Source organism: Aulonocara stuartgranti (genome assembly GCF_965226115.1).
Source record: "Aulonocara stuartgranti genome assembly, chromosome: 9".
Lineage (NCBI taxonomy): Eukaryota > Metazoa > Chordata > Actinopteri > Cichliformes > Cichlidae > Aulonocara > Aulonocara stuartgranti.
Window position 1 is genome coordinate 34,797,887 of NC_138960.1, and position 17,332 is coordinate 34,815,218.

The following is a 17,332-nucleotide window of genomic DNA, read 5'->3' on the forward strand; positions in this document are numbered from 1 at the left end:
CAAACTTCAAACACATTATGAAGGTAATGAAATGAGGTCCAAACATCTCGTTTAACCATGAAGCTCATATTGAACTCCATTTTGTAGGTTTTATGTAATAAATCTCTTTTAATGGATATTTTCTGAATCTAAAATATTTTTAGATATTTTACGTTTCATTGATTTGTAAAATCTGTTCTCAAATATGCCAAATGAAGTGCGACTGAAAACTCCGATTCTTATTTGTTATGTTATTTTCATAAAGTGTAGTTTATTCTAGCCATCCAGAGGAGGCGGAGTTATAGATGGTAAGAAATAAAGCTGTTTCAATATCAGAGAAGTGGAAAAACTCTGATCTTAAAAAGTTGCATAAACCTCTGTGAAATCTGTGGAATTAAAAAAAGTTACATTTGTACTTCAAAACTGATTTGTAAACGCGATCATTAAAGCGGTAACTTGTGCTCTTTCTTGGCTCCGCCCACTCATCCAGAAGTGGTGCTGATTGGTGGAAATGGTGATTACTTTGCAGGGTAAGGGATGTTGACCTCAACAAATCCAGACACCTGAGTAAAGACAAACAGATCAGCTCGTCATGAAAACAGTCGTTACAAACTTTCACACTTCCATGATATCAAACACCACGAGGCAGGATATCCAAAAAATAATGAAAGACTCAATACTTGAAATGTGCAATTCACTTGTATTTTTATTTTTATTCCTATTTATTCTATTTATCCCCTTCGTATATTTTATTTATATTGTCTCTGTATTTATATGTGTGTGTGTGTGTGTGTGTGTGTGTGTGTGTGTATATATATATATAACATTCTGTAACTGTAACTTCGGTCGGTGCTGTGCTTTTTTGGAAACCGAATGTCCCAGAGGAACCCACCCGAGGGATTAATAAAGTTCTATCTTATCTTATCTTAAATATAATCAAAACCTAACAAAATGCTAAATAATATGAGTTCACTATGATTCTAACATCTAAGATTGAGTTTTTTGCATTGTTTTACTTTGAGCGGCTGTTTATAAGTTTGTAGTCTGTAGTTTTACTGTAGCTGTTTGAATCCTGCTTATAATTATAGTTTGTTGATAATATTTTAAATAAAAAACAAATAAACTGCGTTCAGATGCCTAATAAGATTAATTGCTAAATAAAAAATGAAAGAATTATGGTAAATAAAATCCCAGTGGCATGGTTTAACTAACATCTGTCGTCTCAAGTGCTTATCCGACCAATCAGCACGCAGTAGCAGAGTGCTTGTGTTTGATGGTCCAAATCAGTCTTTTATGTGTTGAACCAAAATAAAACACTGCGTCTCGGCGCCCTCTGGAGGCTCTGAGAGGATATTCTGAGGACACCAACCTGTAACCACACTTAACAATTTCAAGGAAGTAAGAGGGCGGGTGGAGGAAACTGGAGCCGTTCTGGTTTTAATGGCGAGAATCTACAGGTCAGGTTGTGCTGGTTACCTGACGGACTTCCTGGCAGTCCATCAACGCCGTGATCCGACGCAGTCCAGGCAGCCAAGGGATGAATGTCTCCTGCCAGGTGATGGTAGCCTGAGGAGGAATCTCTCTGAAAATCACACAGAGTAAAGTGTTCAACACACAGAACATCCCGCCGTCAGTGCACACAGCATCCGAGGCGTGTTTACCTGTAGTATTTAGACTTTGGACCTATGAGCCCAGCTCCCTCGAGGGATAGATTGACGCCACGCAGAGGAAAGCCGAAGTTGTTGGTGAACTCAACTTTGACACCCATCTCCTGGTTCAGCAGAGGCTCCCCATTCAACTAGAGGAAGAGTCCAAAGTTACAGTCACTGTACAAAGTGTGTCCAGCACAGTCTGTCACAGAAAAACATACAAATATAAGCGGACCCCTTCTGCTAATTTCCAGATCCACATTCTCATTCCTGGACTCTACTAGAGCAGCTTTACATGCATCACAGTTCAAAATAATGCTTCTTTGTCTTATCACGGGCCTCGCTGCAGCCCTTCAGTACATCCTTTTAGCTCCTCCCCCTTTTAAAGCCAACTTTCTGGTCGCTTTGTTGGAGATATTTAACAGTTCTAAATAATTGACTGATGAAAGAAACCTCGCCATGTATTAGGCCTTTGTGAGCCTTACCGTCACTTTGAGGTCCGGGGTCTGCAGCTCCAGCACCTTTAAGTCAAGCACATGCAGGTTATCAGACTGTCCGCTCACAATGAAGCGCAGGCAGGTCTGAGAGCTCAGCTGGGTCTGGTACTCATAAGCTGGGATCTTAAACGGCACACTATAACCTGTAAAACAGAGAGAAATGCTAAAACCTTCATCACCAAATCTTCAGACTTTAAAACAACAAGATTCTGGTGGAGCTCACTCTGGTAGGGCAGCACAGTCACATCGAAGGTGATGTCTTTGAAGTGACTGGCCACAACTCCAGTGTAGAAGATGATGTCACAGTCCAGGTGAGCCGTCACGTTTCTGAGGACTTTACCCTGGTTCTTGAAGGTCGCTACCAGCTGCACATCCTGACCTATAACACACTGCAGATGAAGAGAGAGCCAAGTGAGCCACATGCGTTCTGGGTCTCCTCAGGACTTCTATGCTTTTAAATGCCTCGATTTTGGCTCAGGCTGAAAGGATTTATTTAAGACTAAACAAGACAAAGTAAAGCAGAATGTGGAGATCCTTCCTTGGTAGAAAGGCTCCTCGTTCACGTGGCATGCACTGTCATCGTACTTAAATGGTCTCCACAGTAAACAGATGTGTAACGGAGCAATTTTGGGATGTATCAGACGTGCTGCAACTGTGTGATGGGCCACCTTTCCAGCACCTTGCATGAATAATTAGAGGCTCTGAGGGCAAACAGGGTCCCACCCAATATTAGCGGGGTGTTCCTAATAAAGTGAACTGTGCTCTACAAGTGCACAATTTGAATGTGAAGGTAGCAGACAGGTGTGTTACCGGCTCCACGATGAGGGTGACAGACAGGTCATCCTCAGGCACATCACTGTGATCCCTCTCACAGCCGAACCCCTCCGCCCGGGCCATGGTCGCCTCATCTTCTGCACTTCCTGTAATAAAAAAGCACAAACATCAAAGCTGATTCAGTTTATTAATAAACTGAAAAGTTTATTTATAATTGTGTTTGCTTGTTGGGTTTGATGCCCTGTGATTGTTACCTTCAGGGTACTTGTAGGTGTTTGTGATGTTGTTCTGTTGTTGTGAGCCCACAGCTTTGGTTAAAATTTTCTCTCCAACGTACGTCTTGTCCACTCTGAAGGGAGTCAGATTCCCGTACTTATCTCTCTTCAGGAAGACCACGTCACTGTTCACCTGGAGGAAACGATTTCAAGATATTGTGAAACTCTGTGCTGATCAGATATTGTCCCATTGGTTTTTATGCTTCGCTAACCTCAGCGAACACAAAGCCGCAGTCAAACGGGTAACACACGTGACCCTCCTTAATGGCAATGACCGGTGCTGGACCACAGCGGAAAAAGCCTACGAACAAGCACAGACCTGTTAGCTCTCTGTTTAACTGTTGTTTCTTAATCTGTGCGCTCATCTGTTTGTCTCACCGTCACTGGTCTCCTGAGGCGTGGAGTCAACCACCTGCCATCCTTCCAGCCCGGGCGGCAAATCAGGACGCTTAATCATCACCTCGTTCCAGCAGTGGTAGTTCCTGCAGAGAGAGGCAGTGTAGCTAGTGCACTCCCAACGCTGGCCTCGAGTTCAAACACATGGGAAAAGGTGTCCAGCACTGAAGTCTTTCCCAAACCAAGCTCACAGGAACATTGTAATTATGATACAGTACCAGATGGAGTCCCTGGTGTTGCGTCTGTCTGGGGTGCCATCAGCATTGAAGAGGAGGTCAGTCTTCAGGTTGCCCGTGTTGTCATGAGCTGAATTGTAGTTGGTGATGACCCTTGCTGGGATGCCAAGGCATCTGAGGACTGCAAGGATGTGAAATATATAAAAGCTACATTGTTTATTCAGGTTTTTGTTCCTGCAGAATTTCAATCAGTGCCTTGAATGAGCCACAGCCTAATTTGATCTGTGGTGCAGACTAATAAAATGGTTGCATAATCAATATCTTTGTACAGTAGATCAGTACAAGTAAACTCTAAAATGTAATGAGCCAAACACTTATGAAAATAAATCATCATCAGCATGTGTAATTACACATGCATGACAGTTCACTTAGTTTGAGTCTTTTTATGAAGGTGTTATGTGGTCACTGTAGTCATGTTGGGTCTCTCTGAGAGTTTTTGTTGCTGTTGTCATTGTTTTAGATCTTTTTGATGGATGGCTAAACAGCAGGGATATTAAATGTGAATGTGAAAAAGTTGCAGACCGACCCCTCATATCAACAGATGTTTTTTTTTCTTTTTCGTACCAATACTTTTGTAATTTTTTAATAAAGCCATACAGTTTAACCTTCATTCTATGAATATTTTCTGAGTTACACACAGGGGTTGGTTGAAATTCTTACTTTTGTCCAACATTTCTGATTCCTCACAACTTCAAGTACAGGAGAGATCCAGGTGAAATTTCGGGGAGGAATCATAGCAAGAGGAGGAGCCTTCTGTCAATATTTAGGTTTAAAGAAAACCTTCCAAATAACTTTTCTGAGATGGGCAAACAGCTGCCCATCTCATATGATGAAAACATTTAAAAGGTAGAGCGTGTAAAAATTTTCACTGCTGCATATCGGTACGCTGAGTTTGGTTTTCTTACTCCTCACAAAAGAAGTGTGTAATCCAAGCAACAGTTGCTGCTATAGGACAAACATGTTTTAGTCAGCCAGGAGCAACCAAAAACATCACAATTAGACTGTTCCCCAGAGTGTTTCTACTATTGTTTGAACTGGATCCGCCCTGGAGTTTTTCCCAATCTGTGGAAGGCTGTAGGTCCAGTATTAACCTCAGTCACTGAATCTCACTGACAGATGACAACAATAGTGAGGTGAGTTGTTGGTAAGCGCCACCATTTTTGGCACTGTTAGCCTCTGTTAGCCTCTGTTAGCTCCTGTTAGTCAAACTTTAATTAAACTTCGTTTGAAGTGGATGCAAATTTGTTGGACTCCAATACTTAGTGAATAAACTCTCATAAAAACTGTTAATGTTATCAAACTGTTTATCGAAGGAAAGTGTGATTGTTAGGATGCTTGAGCCTAACGCTAGCTAGCATAATTTTAGCTTATAGCTAGCTGTAGTTGTTTAGCCGGCACTTGTCAGCTATCTGGAGACGGGAGGGTCACATGTTCAATTTTGTGATAATTGTGATAATATCAGGAATAAATGAGCATGTTTATGCATGTTTTTGTTTTTAGAGCCCTGACTTCAGTCGAAGAAATGAATGAAATTTCATTGCGATGTCGGTGGCGTTGTTCTCGTCATTTGCAATTTTGCTTCTTTGATAAACGGGACTCTCAAATGATGTGAACAACTTCACCTCTCCTCTGCCTTTGGCACACTATATATATGTAAAGTCAGAAGGGAGATGTTCTCCTCGGCTCCTCTATTTAAATATGATGGAGTAACTTGTTCCTATATATTTTTAAAATATTGCTTATCGGTTCATAAGAATGCATATTTAGCTTCCTCTAAGAATCATTTTCTTATTAAATTACATTAAAAAATTACTGAGTGTTCCTCTAATGTTTATTGTCTTTCTTTTAAAAATCGTTTTCTTGGAGCAATTGTAAAATTGATTTGCTTGCATTTTTTAATAGTATTTAAATGTGTTTTTCAGCCCTGAAATGTAACGTTTGAAAGCTCCTGAACCTATGAAGTTATGAAGCTTATAAAATTACTGGAAAAGTAAGTAAAAAGTACCCAATATGTTCCTAACCCTATGTAGTTTGAGGGCCTGTAAGTCTGAAAGTACTCACAGAATGAAGGTAACATTTTATGCTGAAGTTACTGCAGTTAAAAGTCAGCTGATTCTGAGGAGGTGAGGCGGGATGAAGTAAACAGAGCACATGCTTACAGGTGTTGAAGACTCCAGCGTACACCCAGCACTGAGCGAAACAGACCGGGACTCCGGTGTTGGCGTACTGCAGCAGGATTTTGGTGCTGCCAGTCCAAGACGTCGGGGGTTTGCCCATGGAATAGTCATTGCTCCAGTTCCCAACCATCACACCGTTATCATCCTGAGAGTTCATCTGCAGGAGCGGGCAGGTCAAAGGTCAGCAAAAAATAACTGACTTCTCTTTTTTAAGGAATTCAACCTCTCATCTCTGGTGTGGTACCCCACAAGGTCCTGCTGCTGCACCTTTCATTGAGCGGTTGTACCCTACAGCAGCCGGTCTTGTACAATCTATCACGTTCACCAGTGACTTCTTTAGGTTCAGTTCTGTTTATGTTGGGCCAAAACAAAAGGAACCGACCTGATTTGAAAGGTAACAATATGCTTGTTTAGCATGTGGTGAAAATCCCACCTGACCTGCCTAAACCCATTTGTTCTTCTTGACCTTGTGCAGTTTAAGAGCTTAATGTACTGGTATGAGACTGGAGCAGGGGACCCAGAGAAAACCCACCAGGCAAGGGGAAAACAAAACCCCGCTGAAACCCAGAACCTGCTTGCATCAAGGCAACGACAAAGTCTTAAAATCAAGACATTAGATTGAATATTTCACCCTATTTCTTTTAGTGTTTGGTCAAACATTGACTTATTTGTCCTGTAAGTGCACCTTAAATCTAGAAGATAGGGTGAAACTGCATTTTGATCTTTGAAAAAGTGCAAATAGCTAACTTGAGGTCGTTTTCCCATTGCTATGACTGTGGTGACACAGTTAATCAGTACTCAGGCTCTGTATTCTCACCATGGCAGATCCCACCCTGACCAGCTTGACAACGTTGCCCCGGTCGTAGATTGGCATCTGAGACGCATCCAGGACGAAGATACAGGCGTCCAAAATGCCGCGCTCAAACTGCAAAGAGTGCATTTTAATTAATTATAAGCTGATAAATTAATCAATAAATTACTTTATTGTTTTTATGTGATCAAGTATTTGTACTTACCTGCCCAAATGTCCATGGACGGTCTACCACAGAGCTAGATGAACCCTGGTAGATCACCCCTTCATCATTCAGGACGTACTCCTGTCTTTCTGCTTCATTAGGAAGAAACACGTGATCGTCTGCAAACAGAAACGCTTTGCTGTAAGAACTTTCATTTGGCTACAAAGGCATCGTGATATCCATTTGTAAATGTCAGTCAAACACAGAGACCTAGAGTTCATTATCATCTAGATCCACAGAAAAATACAACGGTGTGTCATCTGCATAACTATGGTAACAAATGCTGAGCTGTCTTATAAGGTTTCTGAGCAGCGGCATGGATAAGAAGAAATGTACCAGATCAAGACGCCTGCTTTGTGGAACTCCACAGAAACCTCACTGATCCCCAATCTCCACAGATGATCAACAACCCACTGTTCCTGCTGGTGAATGTGGATTTTATGATCTGTCGTATTGAAGGCCTCATTCAGTCTCTAAAATGTTCTATAACCAGACTGTACTTACCACTGTTTCCATCTTTCTTTAAGAAACCACTACATTTGTACAAATATTACGGGAGGTTGGATATTTGTCTGTAATCAGTATATTTGTGGTTTAACTAAAGGGCATTTTAAAGCAGAGGGAGAGTTTGCTTTCTCAAGTAATGGATCAGTGATCATCGTGACAGGCTTGACGATAAATTATAAATGTAAACAAGGTCATCAGTGCGAACAGTGGGATCTGAGATATGTTTTTGCCTGATGAGGTGAATCAATTGGTTGAAAACGTTGACACATTTGTCAGAGGTATGATGGACGTCTGACAAACTCTGGAAGAGCTATGACAGATATTTCACACCTTTGATATTATTATAAAGGGTCACTTTTGTGTAACTATGAGATGTATGAAAAATTATGCAATGAAAAATGTATGTCATTTATCTTTGGCAGACTGAGGTGCAGATGAAGCTGCACTGATTCTGATCATGATTTTACTTTTACTCTACCAGCAGGGGGCAGTAAGCGCAGAGGAAATGGTACCTGGACACCAGGCGTTGAAGAGCAGGTACAGGTCAGTGGTGGGGTCCCTCTTTGAGCGCTGCATGCCCATGCCAGTGGAGATGGCCACGTACACCTGAAACTTCCCCACAATGGCGGCGGCATCTGGTGTGATGCCGAACATCACAGATGTACCCTGAGATTGCAGAATCCGGCCTGACCACGAACTGCTGCCACGGTTACCGAAGGTCACCATCACCAGGGAGCCCTTATTGGGCGAAGGATCGGAGCCTGATGGAAGAGTTATTTTTTAATTCTTTATTTATCCAGGTGAAAAAATCATTTCCAAAGAGAGGCGTGGCATCATTTCTCATTGTAATAAGAAAAATGCAATGGGATGTTTTTACGTTACAACGTTGGGGCGATCGTGGCTCAAGAGTTGGGAGTTCGTCTTGTAATCGGAAGGTTGCCGGTTCGAGTCCCGGCTCAGACAGTCTCGGTCGTTGTGTCCTTGGGCAAGACACTTCACCTACCGCCTACTGGTGTTGGCCAGAGGGGCCGATGGCGCGATATGGCAGCCTGGCTTCTGTCAGTCTGCCCCAGGGCAGCTGTGGCTACAACCGTAGCTGCCTCCACCAGTGTGTGAATGTGAGAGTGAATGAATAGTGGCATTGTAAAGCGCTTTGAGGCGTCCCGAAAAGCGCTATATAAATGCAATCCATTATTAAAAACACATTTTTAGGAGTTGGTTATTTCTACCTTACATCAATAAAAATAAACACATAAAAATACATAAAATCCTGGTCAAACAGGTTACATTTTTATATTTTAAAGACTTCAGTTCGTGTATTTGAGGCCAGATGTGTGTGAACATCTGTCAGCTCTGCAGTTGTGTGTTTAACATGGAGTGTTTCCTAATGGCCGGGCCGTGGGGAGAGCTGTGTACTAATTAAGCAGCCAAACGAATGTGAAGCTGCTTAATGAACTGACGGCCGTCTGATTGCTCAGTGGGCGACTGTTAACGAGCGTCTCTTCATCAGCTAATTGCTTAATGAGGGAGCACCCCCCCCCCCCCCGACACACACACACATGTGTCAGTTTAGAGGAAAATGTTAATTAGCAACACTCAGACCAGGCAGAGGAACAAAATGAGAAAAAATGACCTGAGATACTAAAAACTGTGTGTGAACAAAATCCCTCGATTGGACTGATCTGCAGGTGTCCGGGTTACAAGTTCCTGATCGCTGTTAATGCTCAGGTAGGTAGAGCAGGTGGGGAGGAAACCTTAAACAGTTCACTGTTCACCAAACTGGAAAAGGACGGATAAGCTGCCATCATACAGTTTAAGGCAAACTATAATCCCAACAATACCAAAACCAAAGCCACACTGGTCTTTGAGGATTCTCTGAAATATGGCAGGGGGGTCTCACAACAAGCATACGAATCATGCAAGCGTAAAAAGACACCAAATGTTTAAAAATTAAGGGAATTTTAAACTGCATCAGTAGCCTCTTGCAAACATTTGTTTCAATTTCGTTATTTTACTCTATGAAAAATACCAACGATAACAGAGTTTGATGTTAAATAGTATTTTTGCACCAACGAGGTGACTTCCAGTGAAAACATTGCATATCTCAGCGTGGTGTGCAGCGTGTCCTTAAAAACATCTGAGAGCACTGGACAGACGAAGTTTGAGGCCTTAAAAGCTCTACGGCACATGAAGAGTATCGAAGCCCAGAGTTCAAACTCACCAATCGTAAACTCGATGTGGAAGTCGTCCTCCGGAGCCAGCGGGCGGTTGAAGGTCACCTGCATGACGAACTCCTGACCACGGCGCACCACCAGGTTCTGCATGTAGTAGTCGGTGGTGTAGTGCTTCGGCTTGTTGACGTCCTGACACATGTTGATTTTCAGTGCCTCCAGCAACACTGAGGGGGCGGGGACAAAGCAGAGGACGCTGGTCATCGACTGGCAGCCATGACAGCTCCTCGCTTCAGAGTGTTGCAGAGTACTCAACAACAAGACAATGCAAGGCCCGCCACACGATAAAGGAGGTGCTAACATAAAACAACAGGGCTGGAAATGAGCAGGTGCGCTGTAAGACAGGTGACGCAAGCGGGTCTCACCTCCACCAGGTGCAAACGCTCTGGGCGTGACCTCAGATTCAGCAACGCCTTCAAAAGGTTCAAATTCTGGAACAACATCTGAATATGACAGGTTGGAGGTCGGCAGCTGGAGGAAAAAAAGTCAGGCAATCACTCGTTTTCGGTTAAATTCAAAATGAACTGTTAATTTTGTTGTGAGGCTACCGGCTTGGCGTAGCGCCCCTTCTGGGTTTCAGCGGTTGGACCAGTCATGGTTGTCAAAGGTCAAAGGTTACACTGGGGTGATTGGTCAAAGAAAAAGAGAGCAAAAGTCCAGGAAAGAAATAAACACGGAGTTTATAGCATCGTATTGTTTAATATATTCTTATGTATCTTTCTGTTACTTAAAATGAAAGACGACAATTATTTACAATGTAAATAGAAAAACTAATAATAACAATATAATGTAAGAATGATTTCCAATGTAAAATATGAATAATTATTATTTACACTGTAAGTAAATAAGTCAGTGCAGCGGGAGCAGGTACAACCTCTGCTCGAGCTTCACTCACCGCTCTGATGAAGAGGAGCTCGTCCTGCTGCGTCTCTGATCAGGTGCTGATCGAGTCGACTTCAGCATCACTTTATAGCCACACACACTTCCTCTTTTCACTCACACACACTGGGTTTCCCGTCACTTCTGAGGACTCGCACTGAACAGCTCATGACCCAGTAGGTGGCCTTGACCCACCCGATCATGTCGTAGCACCCACAGTGGGCGGAGGTCACGCTGACCTCTGGCTCCATTCAAAACTTCCATTAGAAATTCTCAGATTTTAGTTGCAGCACAAACTGAATTAACCATCTTAAACCCAACAGAAACAAAACTGCTAACGTGATTGAATCCTATGGTTAAAGTATATGAAATCAATAAAATTCTAGTTCAATTTTTTCTTTGTTTTCTGGTCGAGTCTTCACGGCGTTGCTTCACCTTGTTGAGGTTTGCAGCGTTCGTGCTGCTGCGCTCGGACCTTCGTGCTGCTGACTGGTCCGAGCTTCAGCTGTGGGACACAGACGAGCTGGTGTGCGCTCAGATCATCCTCCCTCCAGCGTGCTGAAGCTGTTTGAGGTGTTTGTGCCGCGTTTGGTCTCGTTTGAAGGACTTTGTTCTTATTTCGTTCAGATGCAGCTTTGCAAACCTAAGCCATGCTGCCATGTTCTTGTCAGAGAGAAGAAGCTTCTAATTGTGCTGTCATGAACTTTAACCTTTAACATGCTGACTGGGACCGTTTGGGTTGTTTGGGGCTTCTCTGAGCGTTCCACAGTCTGATGTTCGCTCCTGGGAGGACTGACGCCGTCTTTAATGTTTTCCAAATAAAAGATCTTTCTCAGGTTAGGATGACAGACCTGAAAGCTCCACACATACACACTGTGAAAACATCTGCTTTTACTGAGATGCTCACACTGATGATGATCAAGTGCATTCGAACACCAGCACTTGGGTGATACTTCATTCCTGTTGAAGCAGTAAGGATGGTTTTCACAGGCTGCAGTGTTTGTTAAATGATAAACACACGGTGCAATAATCTGAGGCTGTATTTATGTGAAAGTAAGATCTGCTGCAGTGACCATAGTACAGGTACAATGATGTCAGTACTTGGGTTCTGGAGGTTCTTCGGTCATCTGCACTTTCACGTCGGCCCCTGGGCTACAGTCTGGGCTAGCATGCTAAGGCAAAGCTAGCCCAGACTGAGCTTCAAACGCAGTGACGAGCAGCCTCCATTTCTGAAGTAGACTCGCTTTAAAGTCTCTTCGGGCAGGTTTTCATCTTTTCTCTGTGTAGTTGTACAAACACTAACACAAAGATCGCGTGTGCCTCAGGTTTATACTGTTAACTGTTAATTATGTGACAAACGTAATGTAGCGAGTTACTGTCTGCAGGGAGTGACCCTCAACATAATGTAATACACTGCACCATGAGGACAGAGGTTTATGTTCACATTGGTGACTTTTGTTGGTCGCTGTGTGGCTCAGACGTGAACTTTGAGTTTGTGTCTTTATTTCTTGCTGTTTTAAATGTTTGTTTTAAAAAATCCGCCTGTTTTAAAATTTGTTGTGTGTAATGTGCAACAGTCAGTGTGATGCTGCTGAACACTGCTGACCAGCCATCAGCTGGTTTCAGCACCTTAACCAACAAACCCTGCTCTGCACTCATGTTGCAGCCGTTCCCACCGTGCTGCAGACGTTTATGCTCTAATGTTAAAAACAGAAAGTCATGCAGCTTCCATAAATCTGTTTCCTCTGACTCTGATCAGGTCGCCCTGACATGACACGCTGCTCCTGATTGGTCTAATCAGCCACTTCCTGTTTGGTGCCTGACACTAGAATAAGCAGAAAAGCTCAGATATGATTAACTCTGAGTTTAAACCTCCTGTTTAAAATAAAATAAGCTCCCAAAAACATCATTTTTAAAACCTGTCAGGCAGATTCAGTCCGGATGTCTGCAGATGTTCATAAACACAGAAGCTCAGATTTTGTGGAGGCCGATGAAAATCAGGAAAATCTTTATGTTATGATACAGGATGAAACCTTACAGCAGGCCGCCGTCGAATGTGACCAAGCTTTTTGTTTATACAGCACCAAATAACAACAACATATTGTACAGTAGGTCGTACAATAACACACAGAGAAAAACCCAACAATCATATGACCCTCTGTGAGCACTTTGGCCACAGTGGGAAGGAAAAACTCCCTTTTAACAGGAAGAAACCTCCTGCAGAACCAGGACATGCTGTGGAAGATGTCACAGCATGTAGGTGGAGCAGCGTGGTGGCATCGTCCTCACTCGCTCCACCAGCTACACCCTGCTAGCACCGGCTCGGACCCTCTGCTCCTTCTCTGGTTTAGTTTGTTGTCTCTGAGATTCACAAAGTTGCTGAGCAGAGATTTTGTTTTGGTCCACACTGATGTGACAGCATCACTAAGTTCCTGCAGATTTGCTGGAAAATGGGACGATAACATGATCTTCAATAAGCTGGACATGATGTGCTGGTTATATGGACCAGAACGAATTTACTTTAAGACGTAAACGTGACACTGATCTGAGAAAAAAGCTTTCCAAACTAAGTCCAGTTGTGATATTTTAGGGTCGGCAGAACTTGTAATGTTGTAAATATTATGAGGTAATAGGTGCAGAAATGTTTGACACAAAGCTATGAAACAGGATGAAAAGAACAGAAATAAAGAAATATTCTTTGATGAAGAGACAAAAAAATCAAGAACATTAAAAACTGGACATCAAAGGATCAAATACACTGCAAACAAAAGTGCATTTTATTGTTGTCATGTAGCTTGTAGCTCACAAACTACGGCCACCAGATAAACCTGAAGTATTTTATTTATTACTTTACAGATATAATCGTTTTATGTGATGTGTAATCAGTCACCAGATGAAATGATGACACATGATTTTTGATTGGAGGCCCGTTTGTCTCCCAGAGGACAGTCACCGTCTCTCACCTCCATCTGAGTCATCACGACTAGCTCAGGGTTTTATTGTCTGTCAGCAGATCTGAAATCTGAGGGAAAAAAGAGACAAACAGAAGGACAAACAGGCAGAAAGCAGAACAAAGGCAGATAAAAACAAGGACAGAAGACGACGATGAACTGTCAAGAAGATAAATGCTGTTTAGAGGAGCTGTTTGAGGTCGACTGGTGTCTGAAAGAGAGGAAGAAGGAGGAAAAGAGGAAGTGAGAGCAGGAGGTCACACAGCTCCTCTGACATGTCGACTACATTATCAATAAAGTCAACAGATACAAGCTGAAACTCACCAGTCAGCAGATGTTCACCACAGAAACTTCCACAGATACCTAGCTTTAGTATATATATGTGTGTGTGTGTGTGTGTGTGTGTGCGTGTGTGTGTGTGTGTGTGTGTGTGTGTGTGTGTGTGTGTGTGTGTGTGTGTGTGTGTGTGAGAAAACAAACAGACAAAAGTAAAATTTAGAAAAGGTTGTAAAAGTTACAAGATTTGGCAAATGATTATTATACAGATTTGAATATTATAAAAAGGACCAGACAACCAATCAAACAAACACAAAACTAACTAATAAACTAACAAAGAACCAACCAATCAAGTTTTTGAGATTAACAATCAGATTTGTCGTTTTTAATATTCCATCATTTTAATGGGTGACTTCAACATTTTAACTTTAGAGGAGTAAAAATCAGAAACAGGATCTCAGAATGACCGAGAAAACCGTTAACGAGCAGCAGGCCGTCAAGGGTCAAAGGTCACCTCACAGCTGTAAGCAAACATGATGCAGACAAAAGAAGAAGAACTCGCACCACTTAATAACAAACAGCGTGAAAAACTTAGAGCTGAACTCTTCAGGTGAACCTTTAATCAGTTTATGGCTGCTGACATCAGGCAGATCAGCAGGCAGAAAAAAAGGACAAAAAGGATAAAATTATTATTAAAATTATTACATAAAAATATTGAAACATTACAGGAAATAAGCTCTAAAAAATATGAGACAGTAAAATAAAAAATGCTGATTAATGAAAAGGTGACAGTAACTCTGGACGAGCGACGCAGTGACAAATATGTGGCCTGAAAGCCAAAAACAAAACTATGAAACAAAAGTAGGAACCATCACTGATCTGCTGCAGTCAGAGATGACTCGTCAGGTTTCTCACTTTGTGTCTCACTGTCTAAACAAGCTGCTCTTTACATGCAGACGTGATGAACGACGCAGGCCTCAGCGTCAGTAATAAATACATATTTTATAATAATTTCAAATAGAAGAAGTTATTTTAAATATTTATATTTAAAATAAATTAAAGTACAAATACTTCAATATTTAAAATATTTAAAATATTGAAGTATTTGTACACATGTGGAATAAACTTGTTACATAAGAGTCCAGGAAAAGGAAATGAGAGGATTTAAAAAAAAGAAAGACTGTGCAGCAGGATAAAAACATGAAAAGTTAAAACGTGTCAAACAAAAACAGAAACGTGTGATATAAAGTAAGAAATGTGAAAGAAAAGGAAAAAACATCAAATATAAAAGCAGAAATACATGAAGAACATGTGAGTTGGTTACTTTGAACTGGGGAGCGGCTTCACTTACTTAAAGAGCACAAAGGTTGCTGGTTCAGTTCCAGCCAGAGACAAAACCTCCTCTGCGGGGTTACATCACGAAGCTGAATAAATATGCGAGCCCACCTGAAAGCATCGTTTTATTGGAACTCTGACTTGCAGTTATGTGTTTCTGCCAGCAGATGGCGCAGCTCACTGAGAAAACAAACGGAGGCAGAGGGGGTGATGACGATGATGCCACAGCCTTTTCTTACAGGGCCAGATTCACCTGCTGAGCACACGCAGACAGCAGAACACCTGAAACACATCTCATCATGCTTACCTGTGGAGGTGAGGCCCCTCCCCCTGCTGGTTCAGAGAGAAGAAGAAGAATCAACACTACGTGTTCGTTCTGGGAGGTATGATGCGGTTTCCTGTGGTCACCAGCAGGGGGCGCTGATGACTCTTACAGAGTCAGAAGTGGGGCAGGAGGTGAGGAAGCAGAGTCCAGCTCTGTGCCCGCTGCTGATTGGACGGCAGCATTTGAAGGTCAAAGTCAAAGTCAAGGAACAAGGTCAAACACACACACACACAAATTTGACATCCCTCAAAGGAGATCACATTGATTTAAAAAATTGATGTGTGTGTGTGTGTGTGTGTGTGTGTGTGTGTGTGTGTGTGTGTTTGCTGCAGAGCCTCGGGGAAACATCTGTGTTAAAATGCAGCAACGAAGTTGGTTTCACATCCAGCTGACGTCAGCAGGAGGAGGAGATATGATCCCCACCATGTGTGTTTCATTCACACACACACACACACACACACACACACACACACACACACACACACACACACACACACACACACACACACACACACAGTCAGCCAGGGGACGTCTACTGCTGGTATCCATCAGTTTCATTCCTGGACTCAGCTTTGCTTGATTCGCAGCTCAGAATAATCCTTCTTTATCTGGTCCAGCCTGTCAGTTCATCCTCTGCCTGAAACAGGCTGTTTACAGCTTCCTCGTAGACATAAGACAGCGATCATCAGTGTTTATGGAGGACCAGTGATCAGGTCTGTCATGAGCTGAAGACCCCAATGAGAAAGCTTTAAACAGAAAAACAATGATCGTAAAAATGACTCCGACTCTAAAGAGGAAAGAATAGCCACAAGTGACCAAATAGATCCAAAAGAAAAACAAGCAGAAACAACAAAGACCAACAAACAAGAGACTCACAGCTTAAACTGTCACAAAGAGACACAAACTGAGCAAGAAGAGGATAAAGAGACTGAAATAAGTGCAGGAAATGACCAACAAGAGACAGAAAGAGACACCAAGAACACAAAGAGGCACAAAATGACACAAAGAAACTTAATCCTACAAAAAAACAAGAACATGCCAAAAACACCAAAAAACAGCCAGAATGGTGGAAAACAGGCACAAAAAAGCCAGAAATGCAGTAAAAAGATGCAAAAGAGCCAAAAGATCAGGAAGAGAAGCAAAACTGCTCAGTGTCATGTGGATGTGGGCGGAGCCAGTCGGCAGGTCGGTCACATGTGATGAGGGACCGAACGTGTTCACCTGAGCTTCCTGAGACCGCCCCCTGAGGGCTCCACGCTCAGGACGCCGGCCTCTGTTCGGGCCTTTTGGCGGCAGCTTCGTGATCGTTCGTCTTTTGATCCTCGATGATGCTTTTTGGCGCTTTTTGGTTATTTGTGTTTTTTTTGTGCAGTTTTATATTTGTTTGCTGTTTTCTGGCTGTTTTTGGTGCTTTTCCTGTGATTTTGTGGTCCTTTTATGGCCGTCAGTTTTTATTTTGTGGCTGTTTGTTTAATCATCGTTTGTGTCTTTGTGATGCTGGTTTCTGCGTGTGGTGATGTTCTGTTGTTCTATTTGTTGTTATTTTGTGTCTGTTGTTATTGTTTTGTGTCTTTGTGATCATTTCTATGTTTTTGGTCGTTGTGTATTTTTTTTGGTCAGATATTACGTTTGTAAAGATGCCCCGCCCCCTCCGTAAATATGACCGGCCCACGCAACATCAGTGATCAACAGTAATGTTATGATGTTGAGTATGATGCTGTGTTATTCTCATCGTCTGCAACATCAAAGTGACGGCAGAATGAATGAATGTGTGATATCAGTGTGAACGACTTCAGCTCCTTTTGGCCTCTTTGACGCTCACACTTTGA

The 17,332-nt window shown here is 42.4% G+C and overlaps 1 protein-coding gene and 1 long non-coding RNA gene across 2 annotated transcripts; one reads left to right on the plus strand and one right to left on the minus strand.

Annotated features, from left to right (window-relative positions):
* Window positions 1-147: 147 nt before the first annotated feature.
* Window positions 148-10,412, minus strand: LOC309714791 (coagulation factor XIII A chain-like). Its single transcript, XM_082547483.1, has 17 exons — window positions 10,286-10,412; window positions 10,103-10,208; window positions 9,728-9,904; window positions 8,019-8,267; window positions 7,000-7,118; window positions 6,801-6,908; window positions 5,966-6,140; window positions 3,789-3,927; window positions 3,553-3,656; window positions 3,387-3,475; window positions 3,154-3,307; window positions 2,936-3,045; window positions 2,349-2,514; window positions 2,114-2,268; window positions 1,641-1,777; window positions 1,456-1,561; window positions 148-542 (listed from the first exon to the last, which is right to left on the minus strand). The coding sequence occupies exons 1-17, from the start codon at window positions 10,331-10,333 to the stop codon at window positions 498-500; spliced, it is 2,187 nt and encodes a 728-aa protein (XP_082403609.1). The 5' UTR covers window positions 10,334-10,412; the 3' UTR covers window positions 148-497.
* On the plus strand, window positions 4,595-6,016 carry LOC309714792. Its single transcript, XR_014279026.1, has 3 exons — window positions 4,595-4,939; window positions 5,729-5,796; window positions 5,968-6,016. It is a non-coding gene; the product is annotated as an uncharacterized lncRNA (long non-coding RNA).
* Window positions 10,413-17,332: the final 6,920 nt, after the last annotated feature.

Excerpts from the sequence above, each read along its gene's own strand:
- LOC309714791 (XM_082547483.1), bottom strand. The coding sequence starts at position 10,333 with ATGACTGGTCCAACCGCTGAAACCCAGAAGGGGCGCTACGCCAAGCCG. Across the intron at positions 6,141-6,800 it reads TCAGGGTGGGATCTGCCATG|ATGAACTCTCAGGATGATAA; the intron begins GTGAGAATACAG and ends CCGCTCCTGCAG. Across the intron at positions 3,476-3,552 it reads GCCTCAGGAGACCAGTGACG|GCTTTTTCCGCTGTGGTCCA; the intron begins GTGAGACAAACA and ends GCTTGTTCGTAG.